Here is a 23845-nt window from a genome sequence, read left to right as displayed (position 1 = left end):
CTTGGACCATGGTCACCAATGAAAATATATTATCGAAATTATCAAATTTGAATGGGCTTTGTGAAAGGGCTTCACAGACTGTATAACTTTTTGTGTCCATTGTAAAAATAATGTTGAATTTTCACAAAAATTGCTAATATATCCAATTATGAAAAAGGTTACTTTTCTGCTGCTGCACAGATGGACCAAAAATTATATTAAAAATGTAATAAGAAAATACATTACAGCACTGATGCAATAAATAAGAACCCTTAAGCTTGGGTTGCAGTGCGGATGACTGTCTGAAGGTTTCTCATCGCTACGCCAGTTTTAGGCAATCTGCAAGTCCAGGACCTCAGTATCAAGGGTCTTCTGCCTCTCTATTTCTCTCATATACTTTCCTTCTCTCACTCCACCTCTCCAACCCCCTCTATTTCAACCTCCCCCTCTTTCTCTCTGTCTCCCTCTCTCCTCCCCAGCTCTCTAACCCCTCTCTCTCAATCTCCCACCCTCTTGCTCTCTCCATCTCTCTTTCTCCCCATCTCTCACCCCTCTCTCTCACACTCTTGCCACCTCTCGCTCTCTCCATCTGCGCCCTCTGTCTCTCTTCATTTTCCCCTCTTTCTCCATCTCTCCCTCCATTTCTCCCACCACGTTCCCTCTCTCCCCACTCTCTCCCTCTCACTCCATCTCTCCCACCCACTCTCTCCCCACTCTCTCCCTCTCTCACCATCTCCCCCACTCTCTCTCCATCTCTCCCACCCAATCTCCCCCACTCTCTCCCTCTCTCACTATCTCCCCCACTCTCTCTCCATCTCTCTGACCCAATCTCTCCCCACTCTCCATCTCATCCACCCCACCCATCCCCTCTCTCTCTCCCCTCTCTCTCCTCCCTCTCACCCCCACTCTCTCTCTCTCCCTCCCCCCTCTCTTACCCCCTCTCACCCCCTCTCCTCCCCCTCCTCCACTCTCTCTCTCCCTCCCCCCTCTCTCTCACCCCCCCTCTCTTTCCCACTCTTACCCCCCCTCACCCCCTTCTCTTACCCCCCCTCACCCCCTTCTCTCACCCCCTCCCTCTCTCCTCCTCTCTCTCCCCCACCCCCCTCCCTCTCTCCTCCTCTCTCCCGCCCCTCCTCCTCCCCCCGTCCCAGTGTGCGGGCGCAGCAGGGCAGAAGGGTCACATGTGACAGTGCGCAGGGCCAGGGAGAGTCACGGAGCCCCAGCGCACACATAATTGGCGTGTGATGAAGAGGTGATTGCCTGTTGGCACCAGGGGGGAGTAATGCCATCAGGTGGCAATAAAAAAGCAGATGCCTCGCGCTAAACGGGCGTTGCAGCACGGGGCGAATTTCCTGCCTCTCTCCTCTTCTTCTATTGTTTTTTTTTTTTTTTAAGAGCACATTATTAAGAAAGTGAAAAGGTTACAAGCCGCGATGACGGAAACTCATTCGCGGGCGGCTTAGCCGCTGTCCCCCGCGGTACTTTTCCCGCAATCTACTCCGGGCCGATAAATAAAGAGAGATATGAGCGCTTTTAAAATATAATAAATATAACGCTCGGTTGGGCGGATAAGAGCGCCGGCCGGAGAAACGAACGAGCGAATAAATAAATGAATAAATATGAATGCTTAAAAAATGGATTTGAATACCCTTATCAAAAGAGCCAGTAGCCGGACCCGGGGTGAGTTCACATTACTCCTCTCCACCCGGCATAATTACATGCTTCAGCCTCCAATTTGCGACATTTTAATCCCGGGAGAGCGTAACTGAATGCGGCGTGGTTATCCATGACAATCTGGTGGCGCCCCTAAGAAGGCCGCATTATCTATGCCAGGCATGTATTGAAATTGGCATGTGGAAGCTTTGCCCCCTCTTTCCCTGCTCTGTAATTCACCAGTGCCCTCCCTCCCCCCCCACTTCCAACCCCCCCCCCCCCCCACTCCCCCAGTTGTTATACGACGCTGGCGAACCGGGACAGTTTCGGCAACCCTGGTATTTTAGTCGAGAACAGAGCGTTCGAACTGAGCGTGCTCTCTGGCTGAGAGAGGGGAGGCGACAATACCCTGTGATTAGTCTGACACTCGCTGGGGTGTAATGGGTGGGTGTGTGTGTGCGTGTGCGTGTGTGTGTGTGTGTGGGTGTGTGTTCAGCGGGGTCCTGGCACCCCGACCCTGCCTTCGCCCCGTAATGAGAGCGCCGAAGCCAACTTCATTACCGAGGTGCCACACGCTCACGTCTACTTCTTTTTTAGCACCTCTCTCTCTCTCCTTGTTTGTTTTTTTGCGGGCTCCTTTTGTTTCTCTCCCATCGCCGCGTCTTCCCCTCTTTTCCTAAAAGCTCAATTTATCTTATTCGGCGCGAAATGGATGATCCCCATTTGTCACGTTGATAAAATTATGCAAATGACAAAAGGAGTTAATAGATAGCGGTGGCAAGGCATGCGGCTAATGGATGAGGTGCCATTGGCGGCCATTTTGTGCCGGGACAGCCGCTTTCAGGTTACCTGACAGGGGCATTGAGAGAAAATAATTGCCTTTTCCTGTCCAGGGACTCCATGCAAATACGGCGGGAGAACTGCATCGTGGGCCAGGCTGCATCGTCATTAGCATTAGCGGGAGAAGGAAAAGCACTTGATTTTTTGCTTAGCTGGCCCGGTTTCTGCGCAGACAATTTCTCCAATTGTGTTAAGGGCCCGTGTGGTATGGAGATTAAGCAGGAGAGGTGTGCGTGCTGCGAGACCGTCTGATTCTATCCCTGTTTTGTTTTTTTCTTCCGTACAGGTGACATTGCGCTTGATCATTAGCGCCAGGTCCCACTGGAGGATGTTGATTTTAAAGGAAGTTTAAAAGCTGGGGCTACCTTTAGACAGGGAGTGCTAAGTATTGTTTCTGCACCCAACAGGCTTATCAGGATAGAGTAAAGGCTTGTGTGCATGTGTGTGTGTGTGTGAGAGAGAGAGAGAGAGAGAGAGAGAGAGAGAGTGTGTGTTTGTGTTTGTGTGTGAGCATGTGTGTGTGTGCATGTGTGGGTGTGTGTGTGGGAGAGAGAGAGAGAGAGAGTGTGTGTGTGTGTGTGTGTGTGTGTGTGTGTGCGTTTATGTGCACGTGTGAGTGCCCCAGAGTGAATGTGTGTTTGTGTGTGTGTATTTGTGTCCGCGGCCCAGTGTGTGTATGTGCGTGTGTGTTTGCATGTGTTTGTGCACATGAGGTAGTGTGTGTGTGTGTGTGTGTACATGTGTTTGTGCACATGAGGTAGTGTGTGTGTGTGTGTGTGTGTGTACATGTGTTTGTGCACATGAGGTAGTGTGTGTGTGTGTGTGTGTGTACATGTGTGCCTTAGTTGAGGAGAATAGATGCCTGGAGAATGACATTCAGAGGTGTGTTCTTTATCAGTTTTCCCATTCAGAGGGGCTGACACCACGGGTCAGCTCTCACACTGCGGCAGCCCGGGGCGCAGGGGAGAGAATAGCAGGAGCCCCGTCGCCCGTCCCACACGAATAAGAGCATTAAACGCCGCATATCTCCACCGCGCCTCAACGCGGGAAACCGCCGTGGCATGATCCATGCGTTAAATCCCAGAAAGGAAGCGCAAAATGACATTTTAGATTCTCATACGCCCGCAATAGTGTGCCGGTGTCAGCCCCTTCAGCGTAGCGCCGGGCGTTAAATCACAGCCAGGCAGCCCCCCTTGATGGCGGAGGTTCACATTCACTGAAAACAGGTAAACACATCGTCTGCTGTTCAGGTCTACTCTCCCGTCTCTGCCTCGTTCTCTTCATCCCGTCCCAGTCTCTCCCATTCCAGTGCAGTTCTATGGGTCGTTTTTTTTTTTCACCCGGCAGCCATTTTGAACAGAAAAATTAAGCGTCTCTCGACTCTTTGAACGCCATTCCCAACGCTTCCCCGGCACTGCCGTGCCCCTAAATGCACCTCGGAAACCCGGGGACAATAAAACCAAACATTCATCTCGCCATAAAATGCGCAAACCAAGTTACAGCCATCTGGCTGCGCGCGGCTAATGATTGCGCTTTATTAGATACTATCTGTTTAGCCGCCGCTAACTCGCTAACCCCCTCTCTTCCCCCAGCTGATGCAACAGCAAGCCGCCATCATGGCCGCTACCCACGGGGGCTACCTGACGCCTAGCGTGGCCTTCCCCACCGCACAGATCCACCAGATGGGGGCTCTCAACATCAACGGCCTGCCCCCCACCCCCATTACCCCGGTGTCGGGGGACTTGCACCAGGCCTTGGGTAAGCACCGCGGTTCTCCTTCCCTTGTTTCTTGTTTTGTTTTTTTGTTTTTTTTAGGGGGGCGGGTGGGGCGCGAGGGGGGTTGCGGGATTGCTGACGACTGCCGCAAGGCCCAAAACGCGGAGAAGAGATGAGATGCCCGCCTGCCAATTCGCCACAGTCCTCGAAAAAAGAAAAAGAGAAATGAATCGCTTAACGAAATCTCTGATGGGATTTGCGATTCGCTTTTTATGCACGGCTGAAGCCACGGAGTGGAGCGCAGGGCTGGAAAAGAAGATTTTTCTCCCGACTACACGGAATAAGTGCGGAGGTTTGGCACTAACTCCCCCTGTTTTTTGACCTTGCGCTTTTCGAAAATGGCAGAAAGTTTTGTGATGTAAAACACAGAAGTGTTGCACGCAAAAACACTTCCTGTCGGTCTCATACCGTATATACCAGTTACATCTTATTCCCAGCCGGGTTGCTGGCGAATGCCCAGAGTTTTTATATTTTTTCATCTCTGTTCTGAAAAGCGGGTCTGTTGCATAAGAGCTGCTAGGGTGTTGGAGTGACTTTGAGATCTGCTGTATAGCATTTGCTTATGCTGCAACATTTAATTTTCTTCACAAGGGAGCTTTGTCTGAATCGACTCCTCCAAAGCATGCGGACGGACGCAGCGGAATATAACCCTTTGTTGACAGTGACTGCTGTAATCAAATTCCGCTAGTTTTTTCTGTGTGAAAATAATTGTGTGTATCAAGGAGAGAGGGGGTGGCACGGATGGTGCAGTGGGTAGCACTGCCGCCTCACAGCAAGGAGGTCCTGGGTTTGAATCCCCGTCGGCCGGGGCCTCTCTGTGCGGAGTTTGCATGTTCTCCCCGTGTCTGCGTGGGTTTCCTCCGGGTACTCCGGTTTCCTCCCACAGTCCAAAGATATGCAAGTTAGGCTGATTGGAGAGTCTAAATTGCCCATACGTATGAGTGTGTGAGTGAATGGTGTGTGTGCCCTGCGATGGACTGGCGACCTGTCCAGGGTGTATTCCTGCCTTTCGCCCAATGTATGCTGGGATAGGCTCCAGCCCCCCTGCGACCCTGTTCAGGATAAGCAGGTTAAGATAATGAATGAATGAATGAAGGAGAGAGGGCATTCAGGGCTGAAAACTAGGGATGCCCCGATGTTGTTTTCTAAGGTCGATAACGATATTTTAGTACAAATTCAGACAGAAGAGCTTGAGCGTTTCAGACATGCCGGCACAGATAATTAAGTGATATCGTGAATGAGGCAATGTAATCGCAACACACTCCCAGTAATAAATTAAACAATGTAATCCAAGGAGGAATTTTTTTTTGTTTTGTTCTTATGTAGTATAATTTCCGTAACTGGACTTTTATTATTAAATTAACCCTTTTATGCACAAAATGGGTCAAAAGTGACCCGACTTAACTTCCTTATTTTCTATATCTTATAGCTTGTGCAACAAAGGGTTAGCAGAAATTCTACACAGCTGGCTTTTGGCTGATGTGCACATAACAGCATTCTCCAGAACTTTCTTTTAGGCAGATGAAGGAGCTCTTGGGAATGAAATAACCAAATATTCCTACTCATATTTCCTGTGGCCTATTACACAATCGGTTTAAATTATCTGTCGTAGAAAATGCAATCAATCTGATTGTAATCGGCCGATTCTGATTCTTCGATAAATCACCGATATATCGTTGCATCTTTATTGAAAACTGACGTGCCGTTTTTAGGATTCCAGTAACATTGTGAGAATGTTTCATGCTAGCTCTGGCTTATAGCGCAAGTGCAGCCTTTGTCAACTTGGCCTAAATCTCCGGCACAAACTGGAAGGCATGCGTTTGATGTGCAAACACACAGAGAAATGAGAAACGCATGTGCTAATTTGTGGAGTTAAATAAGGTGGCTGGAGGCCATCTGTCAAACGGGGTGCCAAGACACGGGGGCCAAATGAAACGGCGCAGAGCAGAGATCATCAATCAGAGACAAGATTCACAACTCTGTTACTGGCCGTCGGCACTGCCTCTGCTTCAGAAAATAAAACTCACGGAAACGGAGGAATAGAACATACAAGCAGGGGTTCAGAATGGTCACATTGGGCAGACTGAGGAAATGTACCCGATTCTAGTGTCCTAATTACTGAAAACATTATTTGGTTAATTTCATACAACACAATTAAGCCGATTTAGCTCGTGAATTGACCAGTTCTGTTGGGTAAAGAATACTGACAAATTATATTGTATTATTATATTTGTACAGTGCTGTGCAAAAGTCTTAGGCACCCACACTTTTTTATTTTGTAAATGTAAATATGGTCTTCGATTTTTTTCTATTCATTTTTTTGTTTTTCTGCATTAAGTGCCAGTAGAAAAGAGCAAAATAGCATATTACGTTACAGACCGCTTATAAAAATTTGTTTGAGGCTGTCTGGGATTACGTGGATCGCCAGAAGCAAGCGAGACAGCCAGAGTCTGCTGAAGAACTGTTTTAAGTTCTCCGATATGTTTGGAACAACCTACCGGCTGATTTTCTTATGAAACCGCAGGGCGGTGTGCCTAAGGGAGTTGATAGTTTTAAAGGTGAACGGTAGTTACAACAGATACTGATTTGATTTAGTTTTTAACTGTTCACTGACTGTTCACTGACTTTATAGTGAATTGTTCAATATTTGAAATAGTTAATTTCATTATTCTTGAAAGTATCTTTGCTTTATGGAAATGAGCCTAGATCTTTTGCACAGTACTGTATATTGCGAAATTAGGCCGTGATTTCACTGGATTTGACATGATCTATTATGTGTGACATGAGCTTTCACAACAGAGCAGCACAAGTCCTTCCTCTGTGAAGCAGCCTTCTGGTTTTGGTTGGGGATAATATATTACTTTAATATTACTATTCAGTGTACCAGAGCGTTCGTCTGGCCTTGGCGGTGCCCGGGCCTGTCTCCGGGCCTTGTCGGTACATTTCTTTAAAGGCGCTTGGCGTGATGTTTGGACTTTCTCTGAACTTTAGCTTCGCTGAGGAGCTTCGGACACGGCCCGGAGTAATCTACAGTCCGCTGATCACCTTGCGTTACTGAATCCGGTGCATTATTAATCCTTCTGAGAGAGAACGGCTTCCTTGAATTCTCAAGGTCTATGGTAAATAAGGCTTTTCTTCTAGCCCCCCCCCCCCCCCCCAGTTCATTTGTATCCCATAGACGGTTTGCTCTATTATTCTCCTCCTCTTCTTTCTTCGTTCACCCTCTGAATAATTCACACCGCCTCCCTCCGCTGAAGAAGCACACAGCATCATCGCCCGCGCTCCGTGTTTAAGATGTGAAAGGCCCGAAACGCACCGCGGGTGTCTCGGAATCCTGACTTTTCATAATGTGTGCGTCTGAGACACGGCGGGTCCCGGAGACACCGTGCTCAGCATCCGCCTCGCCCCGGAAAAAGGGCTGACGTCCAAACGGCGACGCTTTCCGACGCCGCACGGAGCCCGCTCAAATCGCGCTGGCGACAACGTGTTCACGCTGAGAAATACAAATTAGCCTAAACACAGAGGCACCTTGGGAAAGAAAGCTTTTCTCGGTGCTGAGAAAACCTGATTAGAACTTTCTTAACCGTCTGAGTGGTTTTCTTGGAATGTTCTGGAGTCAATGTTCTAGAACTCCGTTGCTTTCAGTTACCAGTAGTGATTGTGACATCAGCATTAGAATTTTCATTCAAGAACGTTCTAGTCACGCATTTGTGATGTCACTCGTTAGGGCTCATAGGATGTGGTGTGGGGAACTCGGATGCCCTCTCACACTTTGCGCGGTCAGGTTGTGACAATCGATCGGATGGTAGCGTAGACTATACAGGCTCCCAACCAGATCTGAAAGACGCCATAAACGGAGCCACCTCCCGATTGGTCAACGGGAATAAAACACATAATCTGCTCGCTAGACCTCTCTCACCTGATTGTGCCCAAATTTATTTGACATGTCAAAAAACTTCAACCAGTCGGATCTGGATGGAACAGCGTCTCACGTCTACATTAAAACCTAACATTTTTCTTACGATCTGGTCCCGATCTGGAAAGAACAATTGGTAGCTCACGAGTATAATGTACCCCCGCCCCGCAAGGGTTAACGCACAGTGTGTTCTTGGCCAATCCCCGGGTCTCTGCAGATCAATGTCTACAGATGGGGAGCATAGCTCGGTTAATCTGGGCGCTGCGTCGCCCGAGTGTTGACATTTAAATAAAACAAAAACACCGTCTCTGCCAGCTCATGATATGGGCAAAGTCTGACACTGCCAATAGTCTGGTAAATGGCACAGGGGCTAGCTTTATAAAATATCGCCCTGGTAACCTCTGATGTCAGCACCTCCTATCGCATTGCATTAACCCGTGAGCGGAACTGGTCTGTGCGAGGGATTTTCAAAGGTTAAGTGTGTTCTGTGAAAACAGCGAAACATCCATTTGATCAGCAGATGTAAGCTTTTTAAACCTGATGATGCATAAGCAGTGTGCCAGATGGTTCATCTAACTAGCGCAAGTATACTAACAGTGCTATACCATAACACTGCAGTAAAATAACACTGCAGGTACAGCTACTGAGGTAAAAGGAAAATAAAAAATCTTACCGTACTGCTTTTTTTCTGATTCACACCAAGCATTTTGCTTATTTTTCACTTAGGATAATTTTTTGGCCCCTCAAATGAAATGACAAATTTGTTCTCATCGTTATTTGACATTTTTGCATTTAGCAGACGTGGTTTTCCAGAGCAACTTATTATATTATTATCACATACATTCATAGAGCTGGAAACGTTATTGATGCAATTCGGGCAATCACCTTAACCCTTTAAGGTGTAGGATCACACATACTATGTGATTATAATGTTCCTAACTGAACATTGTGGAAGTTATCTGGTGCTGTCGGCCAGGGGTGGGAGAGAACACTGCAATAGTTTGTAGGTCAGAGGTCAAGAGTGAGTCGCACCAATAATGGAGCTCCAGTCTCCCTCATGGTCCTGAAAGCATTGCGAAGCGTTCTATGGAGCTGCGTTACTGCTGCTCGTGGGGTGGGGGGCTGGGTGTAGAGGGCTGGGGGGCGAGTGCATTGCGGTCAGAACACATGAGGCGGGGTAATTCCGTTGTGACTGATGCTACAGTTCAAGGTAATGAGGTGTCAGAAGCATCCTCTCCCGGTGACCCTCCGAAAGTCTCGCAGTCACTTAAAACTACTTCACCTTCAGTCCTCGTACGTCACGCTAAACCTCCGCGGAATTCGCCCGCCGCGGTTTAAAGGACAACTCCTGCACCGGGCCTCTATATATATTGTATACCCAGAGGCATTAGCGACCGAATACCCAGCTGCGTGCTGTTGCAGTTTAGCAGTCTTCGAAGGTAACGAATGTACCACCACGAATGTACACTCCAGATTTCAAGGGTGAGGGAGGCGGTGGTCTTTAAAAATAAAATGCCAGACAGCATTAAGAGGGAGGTATTCATTATTATAGCAATCTTCCACAATCCAAACCTACAGGGTGGCATTAGCAATATATTCTCTAAACGTGACAGCAGTGTTCAGCATGCAATTTCTCCTTTTGACATATCAGTGCCGGAGAATATATGGCTAAATTTATTACGTTCATTTATTTCCTTTTGTTGTCAGAGTCCTAGTTTATTCCAGATTTCTAAATTCTCCCAGTATTAAATAAATTAATTGAAAACATCAGGGGTTTTTTTCTTAATGCTTCATTGAAGGATAGTTGCACTGTTTGCTGTGGCAGAGTATTGCAATATGATTCTGGCGTTCCTGGTTGATTTGAATATATAAACAACGTAATAAATACATTTGTTGCCTGCAGTATGGTAAGCTATTTCTCTGGGTATTGCAAGTGCAGACATCTTTACGAAGCACACTCTGCGCTATTAATACTGTAATTGCCAATATCTAATATTATAGCAGGGAAACAGTATATTGAATGCCTACACCCGGATGTAAATGTGCGCCTGGATGTTCAGTCATTTTTATAAAACACAATCTTGCATGTAATTTGAAATTGGTGAGACAAATTCCTGTCTCCATAATAATCCAAATTTGTTCTGTGAAACTGACAGTGCAGGGCGCATTTTCAGCATGTTTGTTTGTACTTTGTGTAAACATAGAGAAATGTTTTGTCTGCACAATTTCTCCTGTGCCGCGTTGACCCGACTGTCACCTCTCATATACGGTGTGATCTCTTTGATAGCTGCAGTAATGTACTAGTTTACCTTTTTTTTGTTACTAGGCACTTGTAAGTGATGATGCTTAGCCTTTTGCGGTATATTGCTTCTCCAAGTAATTTACTAAAACAGCAGAGGTAAAGCACCTTTCTCAAAGAAAGTGCAGCACACCTTTCTCAAAGAAACTACAACCGCACCCCACTTATTATATATATATATATATATATATATATATATATATATATATATATATATATATATATGTTTCTTTTGTGAGTAGCTTGCTAAAAACAGCTCAAGCAACCAGCTACCAACAGGTTGAAAAGTTCAGACCAGCTCCATACTCAACATGGCTTGACCAGCTCAAGCCAAGTTTTGAAACAGCTGGTAGCTGGTAATTTAAACCTGGTCATAGCTGGATTTTACACCAGGATAATGTGCTCATCTACAGCATTGCCTGGTTATCAGAACTGATAGCTTCGAAGCTTTGAAGACAGTCAAAGTCATCCCATTTTATGCATTCCGTTCGGTTTCTTAAAAAGGTCCAACTTTTCACAAGTGGCAAAAACTTTTGATGAAACTGATGCAATTACCTTTCATACTGACCTAATAGCCAGGAATGGCTAACCAGTAATTCCCTTTAGAATGAGGACAGAGATTTATTCCCAGCCATGCCCTTGGCGTGTCCCTTAAAGTTCAGTTATCTGTCTATTTGCATTCCTGCTGTGTTCACAGACAACAATTAATATTTGATTAATTATTTGAAGCAAACACGAAGGGTGTGAAAGTGAACCAATATGCATTGTTGAAGATGTTCATTTTCTTTCTGTCCTACCCCTTTTGCAGCCAGAATTATAATTTTTTTTAACCCTTTGAAGAGCAGGTTTTTTTGGAGCCAGTGTTCTAGAACTCCATTTCTTTCATTTAGCGATTGTTACATCAGCATTAGAATGCTCAGTGAAGAACATTCTGGATTTGTGACCTCACACCTTAAAGGGTTAAGGCCTTCTGTCCTTGGCTGTCACTCATTCCACAGAACTAAGGTGACAGTGGAGGTACATTTTTGTTTTTCCAAGGATCAAGATTTCCAAAATGTACCCTGAAAGTAGAGTAACGAGCTCTTTGGGTACAAGTGAGTATGTTTTCCTAGGGGCACACTTTTTATTGCCCTAGCGAGTAGCATTTGTACTTTTTCAGGCACTTTTCACACCTTTATTTGTGAGAGTGCAGGGTGTGTGCGGCAGGTTTTCGCCTCTCCCCTCTCGCCCCCCCCCTCCTCCCGAGGCCCTTCAGGTCGCCCCGCGCCCTCCCGCCCCGTGACGCTCCTAATCTCCGGTCCTCGTCGGGCCCTTATCGCGCGCGGGCGCCCCGCCCAGCCCCCGACCCCGCGAGGGGGCCCCGGTCCCCCGTACTAAAGCCCTGGAAAATGAGTGTGCTGGATGATGGAGGGGCTGCATTAGCGCGCGGTACGGCGGCGCGCGGGTGGTCGGGGAGCGGTCAGGGCGGGAGCGGTCTCCTGGGCCTCTCTCAGACCGCGCTCCGCGGTCTAATTCATCACCGGTCTGGTCTGCGGGACACAGAAATAGCCCTAAAACGGAAAGGTTCTCTGTAGGCCCGTGTGCGATCTGCCTGCCGCACTGGCTGGCCACGGCAGTACCAGGCGCTCGGTCTTATCATAAACTCCCAGCATGCCCCACATCCGTCTCATAGGGTCTCATCCGCCCACTTCTTGGCTCGTTTGCATGAATACATGCTTACATGCGCACCTTATACGTCACGTTTCGCAGGTGGGGTTTCCTATGGGGGTCGTACTCTGCGAACAGCAGACTGCAAAGTGGGTGGCGTGCTGGATGGTTTCCGTGACGACTGCCCCCGCCCCCCCCCCCCCACCTGTCCAATCCTGGCTGGCGGATTGAAAGCTGGTCTTGGGGGAGCCGTTCTTCGGCTGGGCTGGGAGCCGGGCGCTGAGGCTGGCTTGCAGCCTTGTTGTCCCGCGAAGCCAACGCTCCGGAGTGCGGCTCCCTGGCGCGAACCCGCCATTTTGAGAAAAACATCTACCCTCTGAGGAAGACACCTACTGACGTAAATACAAACACGATAATAACGATAAAACTCTGCGGCATCTGCAAACGCACGACAGCCTTGAGACTTAAGCGTCAAAATGTCTCGCGGACCTCAACGCGGGGTATAAATAAGGTTGCGTATCGGAAACATGATACGCCCGGGGACAGCCTTCCTGGCTGACTCTCGCTCATTAACAGAAATGTTATCAATGTGCGTTGCTATACAATAATAAACACAATAAGTAAATAAATAAATAAATAAATAAGACGTCGTGAGAGAGAAGAAAAAGGCCGGCCCTGACGACCGTGTCGTCGGAGGCCGTCGGAAGGACACCGCTCCTGCCGTCGTCTCCGAGTCGTGCCCTCCCGCCCTCCCGCGCTCTACCCCTCCCCCCCCCTCCCGCGCTCTACCCCTCCCGCCCCCCCCCCGCTCCCGCTGATTGCTTTGTCTCGCTGCAGCGACGTTGCAGGGTGGTTTCATCATCGCGCGAGCGCTAAGCAACAACAGGCTCTCTAATAAATCCAACAGACGGGGCTACGCTCCCACAGACCGACTGAGCCCCGAGGTTCAGGGAGTGCCACTGTGTGGGGCTCCAGTGCGCTGTGGTGGGACTGACTGTGTGTGTGTGTGTGTGTGTGTGTGTATGTATATGTGTGTGTGTGTGTGTGTGTGTGTTTGTGGGTGTATGTGTATGTGTGTGTGTGTGTGTTTGTGGGTGTATGTGTATGTGTGTGTGCATGTGTATATATATGTGTGTGTGTGTGTGTGTGTGTGTATGTGTGTGTGTGTGTGTGTGTGTGTGTGTGTGTGTGTGTGTGTGTGTGTGTATGTGTATGTGTATGTGTGTGTGTGTGTGTGTGTGTGTGTGTGTGTACACTGTGTTGAGCTCTGTAAGACCCCCATATTTCGACACAGACTGTACCTTAGTCCTCCCTCGTGATTTACTGCCCCTCCTCCCAATATCCCTCTTCTATACCCATCATATAATAATAATAAAAAATAAACTGTGTTTACTATGACTATTGTTTTTGTTCATGGCTGCTCTACTGTGCATGCATGTTTTGCTTTTTTTGTGGAGGAACCTATGCACTTGTAAGTGGCTTTGGATTAAATGTCTGCAAAAGTACTCAAAGGTAACTGTAAAATGTAACGCCCTGCTGTGTCCTTGTCCCACCCCGCCCCAGGTCTCAGCTCTCCGCCCGCCAACATCGCCACCTCGGGCGTGCCCAGCATCGTCACCCCCATCGTCAACGGCTTCACCGGCATCCCGCACCAGCCCAACGGGCACCCCGCCGTGGAGGCCGTCTACACCAACGGCCTGCCCCCCTACTCCGCCCAGAGCCCCACGGCTGCAGACACCCTCCAGCAGGCCTTCACGGGCGTACAGCAATACACAGGTACCCTGCTAGCTCTTTATCTCAATACGCAGGTACCCTCCTAGCCCTGTACCCCAATACACAGGTACCCTGCTGGCTCTGTACCCCAATACACGGGTACCCTCCTAGCCCTGTATTCCAATACACAGGTACCCTCCTAGCTCTGTACCCCAATACACAGGTACCCTCCTAGCCCTGTACTCCAATACACAGGTACCCTCCTAGCCCTGTACTCCAATACACAGGTACCCTCCTAGCTCCTTATCACAATACACAGGTACCCTCCTAGCTCCTTATCGCAATACTCAGGATACCCTCCAGCAAGCCTTCAGGGGTGTACAGCAATACACAGGTACCATTCTAGCCTTGTACCGCAATACTCAGGTGCTCTCCAAGCCCTGGACAGAAATACACGGATAGCTTCCTAGCCTTGTACCCCAATACTGAGGGACCCTTCTAGCACTGTCCCCCAATACACAGGTACCCTCCTAGCTGTTTACTCCAATACACAGGTACCCTCTAAGCTCTGTACCCCAATTCACAGATACCCTCCAAGCACTGTACCCCAATACACAGGTACCCTCCTAGCACTGTACCCCAATTCACACGTACCCTCCTAGCACTGTACCCCAATACACAGGTACCCTCCTAGCTGTTTACTCCAATACACAGGTATCCTTGCTCTTTACCCCAATACACAGATACCGTCCTGTGCATGGGGCCTAGAACTGTACCCCAATATACAAGTACCCTCCCCAGGGTGGGGCCCTGCCTTGTACCCCATTACTCAGGTACGCTTCCAGTTCTCTATCCCACCCTGTACTCAGGTCGTAGAGGGCCGAGCTGTCTACAGATATCTGTGATTGCCTTGTCAGACTGTTTTTGTAAATGTGGCAATCGCACAGCATGCATTGTCTGTCTCTTCTGGGACAATAAAGTTTTATCTTATCTTTGTGTGTGTGTGTGTGTGTGTGTGGTACTCTTTCGCCAATCAAAGGCTTAAATGTAGTTCAGAAATACCCAGAAAAGCAGCAGACACCGCAAGCCCTCCAGGAACGGGAGTTTGAAATGCCAGTAATAGAGAGCAGATTAACGGGCTGTCAGCACGAATGTGCTTATGATTTCACTGTTGCCATGACTGTTTCATCATTACCACAGACGGTACATCCCGTGCTCCGTGTCTGTTTACGCTCCGAGAGTCCGACTCGTTAAAGGCGCTCTGCAGAGCCGCGGCCATTTTGTGATGCGGGTGCCAGCGCACACAGGGCCGGCAACACAGCGGACCGGGCGTGACGACTGGCCACAGCCGGGCCGGTGACTGACTCTTCTTCTCTCCTACTCCCTCTGTCGGTGCAGCGATCTACCCAGCGACCACGCTGACCCCTATCGGTCAGACACTGCCACAGCCACCACAAGTCATCCAGCAGCAACAGCAGAGGGAAGGTGAGGGTGAGAGAACAATATTCAACTCTTTATACTTTTTTTATTTTTTTTATTTATTACCCCTTTTAGCTGTTAGGCGGATAGCCGCGCGATATCTGTTCCGGGGATTATGGGAAATGTTAATATGTATATTTCCGCGCCCGTACACTTCGGCTCGTGCCTCCAGGGTATCGTGTTGAGTGCAGCGATTTCGGCGCGTCGCGTATTTGCACCCTGAGATGTGGCGACCGCAAATGGCTTTTATCTGAAGGTGTGACACCGCCGTCCCCTCCTTGGGGGGGAAGACGGAGAGCGGGAAACAAAGAGGGCCTTGGGTGGGGAGGAGCGGGGGGGGGGGAGACGCGTGGCGCTGGTTTGTCCGGGGGAAAAGCGGAAAGAGAAAAAAGGAGGACGATCCTACGACGCCCTCGGAGCTGACTCGTGCTGGCGATGTGCCGGGCGCCGGATTCGCTGCGTTTACAGACGTTGCCGCGGATATCTCCCGCGCCGCACAATGAGACATCATCGCGCGCGATCGCTGGGATGGGACGGAGCGTCCGCGCGCCGCGTTCCGACGATCGCGCGCTGTTTACCGCCGCGTGTCGATGAAAAGAGGCGGCCTTGGAACGGCGAAGCCCCGCGTCCGCGGAGACCGCCCGAGCCCCGTTCTCCGTTCTGCGATTTTAAATATAAATGCGACCGCGGAGAAGTACTGGCTCAGACTCGGGGTTTCGTGCGAGGGCGAACAGCACTCCTTTTTCATTTCCGTGAGATTATTTAAATACGGGAATAATAGGACAGAACATTTTTGGCTGAGGATTTTATCGCTGATTGATCATTGATTCTCTGTAATACTGTCACATTGGGGGGAAATTTGTAAATATGAATAAAGGTTTTTTTATCCCTCGTCTGTATAGGAAACAAACCTGTGTAATTGCCTTCTATGCCAAACACACGCTTATACACTAAAATATACAATACACATGCCCTCAGACATGTACACCCATACAGTACACACAGGCGTCATTATCCTACGGGTAACAGCTTCTAGTATCAAAGTCCGTAATTTATATTTATGCCAGCCCATATGGACAATTACACTATTATCATAAATGTGTGATTCCACCTCCATTTGCACCATAGCCACAAGTCTCCCCGCACTGTCAGAGAACCAGCATTTCGAATAGTTGCTCTAGTAAAATGTTAATTCAACTCTTACAGAGTAGATATGGTCCCTGTTGGACTCATAGAGTACGTAGTCTGTTAGAGTTTAATTAACACTGGACATTCCACTGTGTACCACAATGTTCAGTGTTAAATAGCAGAGTAGATAGGGTCCCTGTTGGACTCAGACAGTATGTACTCTGTTAGAGGTGAATTCACACCAGACCTTTCTCCGTGTGGGCGGTAAGGAAATGTCTGTGTCTCTGCTGTTTGTGCTGCAGGACCGGAGGGCTGCAATCTCTTCATCTACCACCTGCCGCAGGAGTTCGGCGACAACGAGCTCATGCAGATGTTCCTTCCGTTCGGGACGGTCATCTCCTCCAAGGTCTTCATGGACCGAGCCACCAATCAGAGCAAGTGCTTCGGTGAGTGAGCAGAGAGCAGCGTGGGTACCGTAGTTCCACCGTATGAGCAACATATGCGATATGCGATAACGTCCTTGAATATTACCATGACGATCTGATATATAAACAAATACTGAAGTGCGCACAGTTCTAATGCGTTTCTGCTTTTAGGTACATTGACCCCAGACAATAAATAGCCTATGCTCGCTGAATAAAATAAATTAAACACATTATTTTCAACATGCTTTCATTGAACAAATTGCACATGAACGGCCAATCAATTTAACGGAACGTCAATCTAAAAAATTAGCGTTTATCGCAGTTCGAGCAGTCTTTTACGATATGTTTATCTCGCCTGTTCATATCTGACGATAAACGACGATAAATATACGATATATCATGCAGCCCTAGTGGGTACACACCAGCATATGAATCTATAATACGGAGAGGGTCATAAAATAGCTTCTGTACCCTCAGCGTGACACTGTCTGGCTGATGTAATTACTTTTTACACTGTCAGTGCAGGTGGTTTTGTTAGGGGAAATTACCATACTGCTGGCTATTTCAAATACACCGTATTGCAATATTGCAAGTTTTTTTTTTGGGGGGGGGGGGTAGGGGTATATTTAATTTATAATACAATATACAGTCCGTAATGCGAAATGCGTTTTGAGAATATTGTGTTCTATTGCATTATTTCAGTTTTTAATGTGAAAGCATTTGTATTCTCAGAGCAAGTTTCATGAAGACAATTATAAATTAGCGGACTCAGTTAATGGTCTCCAAGTTTTGGCAGTAGGGCGCTGAGAGAGAGAAAGAGAGAGTCATTAAAATATACTCTGACCTGTTAATCTAACACCTCCCTCGCCCTCCCTGACCCCCGACCCTACCTGACCCCTCACCTTAAACGCCCATCCACTCAGCCCCCCAAAAAAAGCACAACGTCTCCTTTTCATCTCCTTTTAATAACATAAAAATTCAGGAAAGAGCCTATTTGTGCTACTGACTAATACACTATGCATTCACAATGTAATGTCAGGTCTGGGGAATGGATCCTCTTTGGGGTAATTAATCCATAGAGTACGTGTGTGTGGGGGGGGGATAACTCAGCCTGATGGAGCTGATGTTCTGAGTGCCCTCTAAAACAGGCCGGACCCCCCCTCATCCCCCTCGCCACCCACACGCAGGCCAGCCCAACAGTGGGGGGGGTCCTGGGCGTACCCCTCTGTTTCACGGGTCATCAGCCGGCCTTAATGACGCTGGCTGCGCCAGGGAGGGGGCGGGGACTGACACGGCTGCTGCTCTTTCTCCCCGCCCACTTTCAGGACCGTGTTTTTACACGGAGCCTCCTCCTATGAGTGTGCGCGTGTGTGTTTTTCCTGGCTGTGTGGCCGAAGTACACATTTGGCCGCAAATTCAGACAATTTTCACTTTTAAATAGAGGGGAAAACACAGAAGCACTGTGTCAGTGCTCTGTCTGTAGTCTGAGTCAGTGCTCTATGTTAGTGCTCTGTGTCTATAATGTGAGTCAGTGCCCTATGTCAGTACAGTGTGTCAGTACCCCGAGTCAGAGCTGCATGTGAGTAGTCAGTGCTCTGAGTCAGTACTCTGTGTCTGTGCCCTGAGTCCATGCTCTGTGTCTGTGCTGGTGACCCCGCAGGTTTCGTGAGCTTTGATAACCCAGCCAGCGCACAGGCTGCCATCCAGGCCATGAACGGCTTTCAGATCGGCATGAAGCGGTTGAAAGTGCAGTTAAAACGGCCGAAGGACGCCAGCCGCCCGTACTGACAGCCCCGCCCCTCAGCGTTCAGCGCTACAGCACAGGTGAGGCAGCGCGGAACGCCATCGCTGTGACTCGTCAGACGCTGTGACTCGTCAGACGCTGTGACTCGTCAGACGCTGTGACTCGTCAGTGGTGCTGTGACTCGTCAGTGGTGCTGTGACTCGTCAGAGACGCCGTGACTCGTCAGAGACGCCGAGACTCGTCAGAGACGCTGAGACTCGTCAGAGACGCTGAGACTCGTCAGTGACGCTGTGACTCGTCAGAGACGCTGTGACTCGTCAGAGACGCTGTGACTCGTCAGTGGTGCTGTGACTCGTCAGAGACGCTGTCACTTTTAATACCTGTCCTTACATCTGCACTCAGCAATAAAATTATTGATTATACTGCATACTATATATTGTTGAATATGTAACTATTCCTGCAGTTGTTCATGTAATGTGCACTTAGTGGCTAAGGTGCATGACTGAGCCCCGCTCAAGCCCCAGTCTAGCCACGATAAGTTGAGTAACTGTAATAACAGAAGTAAAATCTGCACAGAATCTTCTGCGTGCAGAGACCAAGTGAGGCTCTTTGCAGGATAACTGCTATGAGATAAACAGGTTATCCATGTGACTTACTGGCAAAAGCCAATCTGGTAATGTTTTCTTTTATTTTCTTTTATAAAGACTACATTGCTCTAACTACAGTTGTACAACTTCTTTATTGTAGGTTTTGAAGAGAAGTGAAGATATCCTGAAGGAGTTAAACTTTTTCTTTAAAAACAAACAAAAAAAGTAAAAAAACAAAAAACAAAAAAAAACACAAAACCACGAAAGGGATTTTTTGAAGACATATCAGCATTTACTTACGAAGACATATTGCAGCAACTGAAAGCGCAGGAGGAGGAGTTGGCACGGTAACGAGGGAGGACATCAACAGCGGCTACGGCAAGCCCAGGTGGACACAAAGCCTAACCTGAAGCCTAACTGAACAGACCTGAAACTTTGAACAACAGAGCTTTTTTCTCGTTGAGACTTGAATTGTTAACTAAGCAACAAACAAACAAAAAAGCAGCAACAACAAATAGATTTCTATATACATATTATATACACATATATATATAAAAAGGAAAGAGGCGCTTGTGGCTTTTACTACACTGGACAAATGAGGGTTAAAACTTGAAGATCAAGGAAAAAACAGTGGAAAAAAAGAAGCATTTCTGTCCCACTGATGGACCATTTCTCTCTTTCTCTTTCCCTCTTTCTCTTCCTCTTTTCTCACGTTTCTCTCAGCAAGCGCAGAACTTTGACTTTCTGAGGTCACTGAGGTTTCCATAGCTACAGTACAACTGAAAATCTCTCACCCCTTAGGGACCAAAGGACCAAACATTTTTATTGTTCTCAACAGTAATGTATAATATTAAGATGAATAATACTAATACTACAAACTACTACTAATAATATTACAAGTAAGAATAAGAAGAACTACTAGCTTCAGGGCGTAGGAGGAAAAGGGGATTTGGTTTCTTTTACCTTTATGCTACTGGGTTTCAAAATATTTAAACAAAATGCAAAAAAAAGAAAAAAAGAAAAAAAAATATTTTAAAAGCTATAATAGGAGAATATTTTAAAGCTGTTTTAGTGGCGTAGACTATGTGGATTAGAGATTGTTGGGGGCACGTAGGGATCTGTCGTAAACAGACACACCTCACCCATGGAAACGAGATTGAAAATCCCGAGGCTTTAACTGGGACACTCTGCCGTCTTACGAGCCTGCTTATATTTCCTTTTTTCAAAAATGCTCGAGATATGAATTTCTGGGTTACGGGTTGCATCGCGGAATCCTTGGATGAGCCTCTCCCTATTCAAAGCGCTCGCGTTTCAGAAGCGAAGGGCACTGTGGTACAAAATTCTCTTTATTCATATCTCTTAGCAGTTTTAAGCTACGCTGTGAAATGTTCAGTGTTGAATCAGCTCTTAGAGTGGATGTGTCCCTGTTGGACTCGTATGCACTCTGTTAGAGTGAATTAACGCTCGATGTTCTACTGTGTGCCGGGGCACGTTCAATCGGGAAAAAAAACATTTTGCTACGTCTTGCTACGGTACGATATGTTTCCTCCCAATGGTGTGCAATCTTCTGCAATAGGCGCTGAAGTATGTTTGCTCCCGTTTGGTCGGTGTGTCGAGGGTGTACCCCGAATCAATAATGATGTAGGCCGACGCTTAAAAAAAAAATACACCGTACAGACATTTTTTTAAACGCCTTCTCCAGACGTCATAGGAGCAAACTGTACGTCAGTCAGTCCACCCACGGTTTGCAACTGGCACGAACACACGCCACCGTTTCTGTTTAAATAACCGTTTTGCTACGTTTTTTCGGGGCTGAATGTGGCGCGGGTGAAATAGAGTGGCGCATTGGTTCGCATAGCATGTAGCTACGTATGCGGCGTGTTAAGGCTCACAGTACCGCTAGGACACATTCCAAACGATCTCGACAGCAGGGTGCTCGGGTGGACTGCGTTAACTCGAGCTGAACGGGCAGAAATAAATAGCATTAGCGGCGCGTGCATTAGGACGCTTTTTAAAACCTCCCCGTTAACCTTGCTCCACATCTGAATATACTAATGAGCCACCTGCCTCTCTGTACCCACTGGCAGCTCGCGGTGGATTAATGTAAAACGGGGGAGGCACTGTGTGCTGCCGGTATTGATCGCGGGATCATACAAACACAGAGCGGGCGAGAACGAGTCCTTTGGGCTTTCTCCGCATACAATTCACAAACCCCTGTGCCAAACTGGGAGCGCACAGAAAACTCTCCCTAACTTGAACACTGCTAGCGTATCCTAAGGCAAGCTGGCAGAACCGTAAAGGTGTTTTGCTCCCCAAGTTTCAATCGCGGGCGCTCGGTTGTGAGAGCGACCGCGCTTGAACGGTACTTCTGACGAAATGTTTTCAAATAGGGACGCATATTAAAGGGTAGCGGTTTCTGTATGCCTTGGTTGAAAAGAAGACGGGAGAGTTATAAAAAAGCACCGTTAATTATCTCCCCCCCCCCCCCTTTCGTTACGTGATGGTCTCCTCTGCCAAAAAATTAGGACACAACACACTGCCAACCCTTTCAGGAAGATATATTTTCTCTTTGTGAGATAGAGACCGTATCCAGCACAGTAACTATAATAGCGGCAGCCTCACTAAAGTGCTGATAATGCAGGTACTTTGATAGCACAGTGGCCACAAAGTGCCACACCTGTAACGTGGTCTTACCCAGGGGCATTGCCAGACCCATGTTTACTGGAGCACGTGCCCAAGACATCTTTTTCTGTGCCCCAGTATAATGATACTGAAACATAATATGTTTTTGCAATATGTCTAAAAACATGTCAAGAGTAAGTGTGGTGGTGATTATATTTTATAGTAGATGAGTAGATTAGTCCCTCCCAAATAGTGACCACTATCACCTAATAATGACGGTGTCACTGTCATACCTGGCACAGATTTAAACTGGGGTTTCAAGGGATGAGAGTACTGGAGGTCTGTACCACCACTTTCATAACCGGTTAATACAATACACAAATTACCCAGACACAAGTTAGAGAAGTGCCCAGTGAATGTCACAGACCTGTCGGGTTCAGCGTGTCCCTGGAAATCAGCCCCTCTCCTCCATACACACACACACACACACACACACATTACTCCAGATAGGGACCATCGCTTTACAGGGACTTGAGGGATAATTAGGATAATGCTAATATTGATCAGACAGCGATCTGCTCCGCGAGGCTAGAGATGAGGAATCAATTACGCATTGGCGTTCACAGCAAATTGACTGACTGACAGAGTTCATTTTTCACACGCGGTCTGAGGAGCGTGGCAGGCCCTCGCCGGCCTGATCGGAAAGGGGGGTCGAGAGGCGGGGGGGGGGGGGGGGAGGCGGTCCGTTCACGGCTGCACGCTGATGAGAATGCGACAAGAAATCCGTGATTGTTTTCCACGCTGCAAAAACAACCTGCCTTATCAAGTGTTTTAGTCTTGAAATGAGTTCAAATCTTGAGTAGAAAATACCAGTTTGCTTGTCCAGTTACTGTTCGCTTGACAAGTGGAATTTTCTCAACCCGTGGGCACCTCTTAAAATAAGTAAAACCGTAATCACCTCATTGGAAATACTTTTGTCTTTTTCAGCAAAAAAAAAAAAAAAGGTAGGCCTAATAGAAATAAGATTTTAAGTGCAGATATGAGACTAAAATACTAGTTGAGACTGACGTATTCCTTGGTTTTTTTGCAGTGCAGTTTAACGCTCCGGGGAAAACACAAGAGATAAAGGGAACGATGGGGTAGCGTCAGGGAAACTGAAGTGCCCGCTCTCGTCTCTCGATCGGACAGCTGTTGTGCTTTAGTGCGTCGTTGCGGCTCGACTGAAGAGCGGAACGCGTCCGGATCCGAGGGGGATAAAGCCGGGGGAAGGATGAGAAACCGGGAACAGCTTGGCTTTTAGAGCCTTATGAGGTCAAATTAAGAGCAGAATGATCCGTCAGGCCTGACAGGGAGTACGGGCCGGGATGTGATTACCGCAGCTGCTGCGAAAGACGGCAGCAGTCACGAACGGGCGCGAAAAAATCGCCCCGGAATGCCGGGCCGTCACCCGCGACAACCGGAATGCTCCGGGAGCCGGATCGAGCGTCTCGTTTTCCTAATTCAGAGGAAGGCTTGGAACGGATTGGTCGGGACGTCCGTTTTGATACGAATCAGTCACCGGGGGGGGAGGGAAAAGCGGTGGGGAAAAACGTGTCCTGGGTGAAGTCTGTCTGAACGTTTTTTTGGTTTTTTTTGTCGTGGTTGTTTTTCCCTTCATGAATTTGCCTCCATTTCCGTGTGGTATCGCCGTCCTCTCCATTCTCATTTTCCTTTCTCCCGGTTTCCGCGGGGCCGCACAAAGCCCCCTCGTCCCCCCCGCCGTTCCCCTGTGAAGTTCGGAGCCCGGCGTCCCCTCCAGCTGTAGCTCCAGCAGGGCGCGGGCCTCCCTGATCGTGGCCCGGCGCCGCCATTTTAGAGTCCGTCTCTCTCCGCCCGCCCGTCTCGCTGCAGGCTGCCGGGCCTGGTCTCCGTGTGACGCCCGCAGCGAGCCGTTTTCCAATAACGGAAAAGAAGCAGAGCTCGTATCCCCCACCAGCAAAACGTCTTCTGCGCTCTCTCTCGAGGGTAGGTAGATATCAGCGAGAACCCCCTGCCCCG

The 23845-nt window shown here is 48.1% G+C and overlaps 1 protein-coding gene across 4 annotated transcripts in view; it reads left to right on the top strand.

Annotated features, from left to right (window-relative positions):
* celf5a (cugbp, Elav-like family member 5a) overlaps positions 1 to 22492 on the top strand; it is a 243271-nt gene extending 220779 nt beyond the window's left edge. For all 4 annotated transcript variants that reach the window (XM_061240484.1, XM_061240482.1, XM_061240483.1 and 1 more), the window contains exons 7-12: positions 4065 to 4230; positions 13674 to 13886; positions 15222 to 15308; positions 16733 to 16876; positions 18516 to 18679; positions 19347 to 22492. In XM_061240484.1, coding sequence (XP_061096468.1) covers positions 4065 to 4230; positions 13674 to 13886; positions 15222 to 15308; positions 16733 to 16876; positions 18516 to 18643 — 738 coding nt within the window. In that variant the 3' untranslated portion in view covers positions 18644 to 18679; positions 19347 to 22492. The remainder of the gene's footprint in view (positions 1 to 4064; positions 4231 to 13673; positions 13887 to 15221; positions 15309 to 16732; positions 16877 to 18515; positions 18680 to 19346) is intronic.
* The last annotated feature ends 1353 nt before the right edge of the window (positions 22493 to 23845 follow it).

This window comes from Conger conger, chromosome 4 (genome assembly GCF_963514075.1).
Source record: "Conger conger chromosome 4, fConCon1.1, whole genome shotgun sequence".
Lineage (NCBI taxonomy): Eukaryota > Metazoa > Chordata > Actinopteri > Anguilliformes > Congridae > Conger > Conger conger.
Note: the sequence above shows the minus strand (reverse complement) of the source record. Positions and strands in the feature narration are given on the sequence as shown.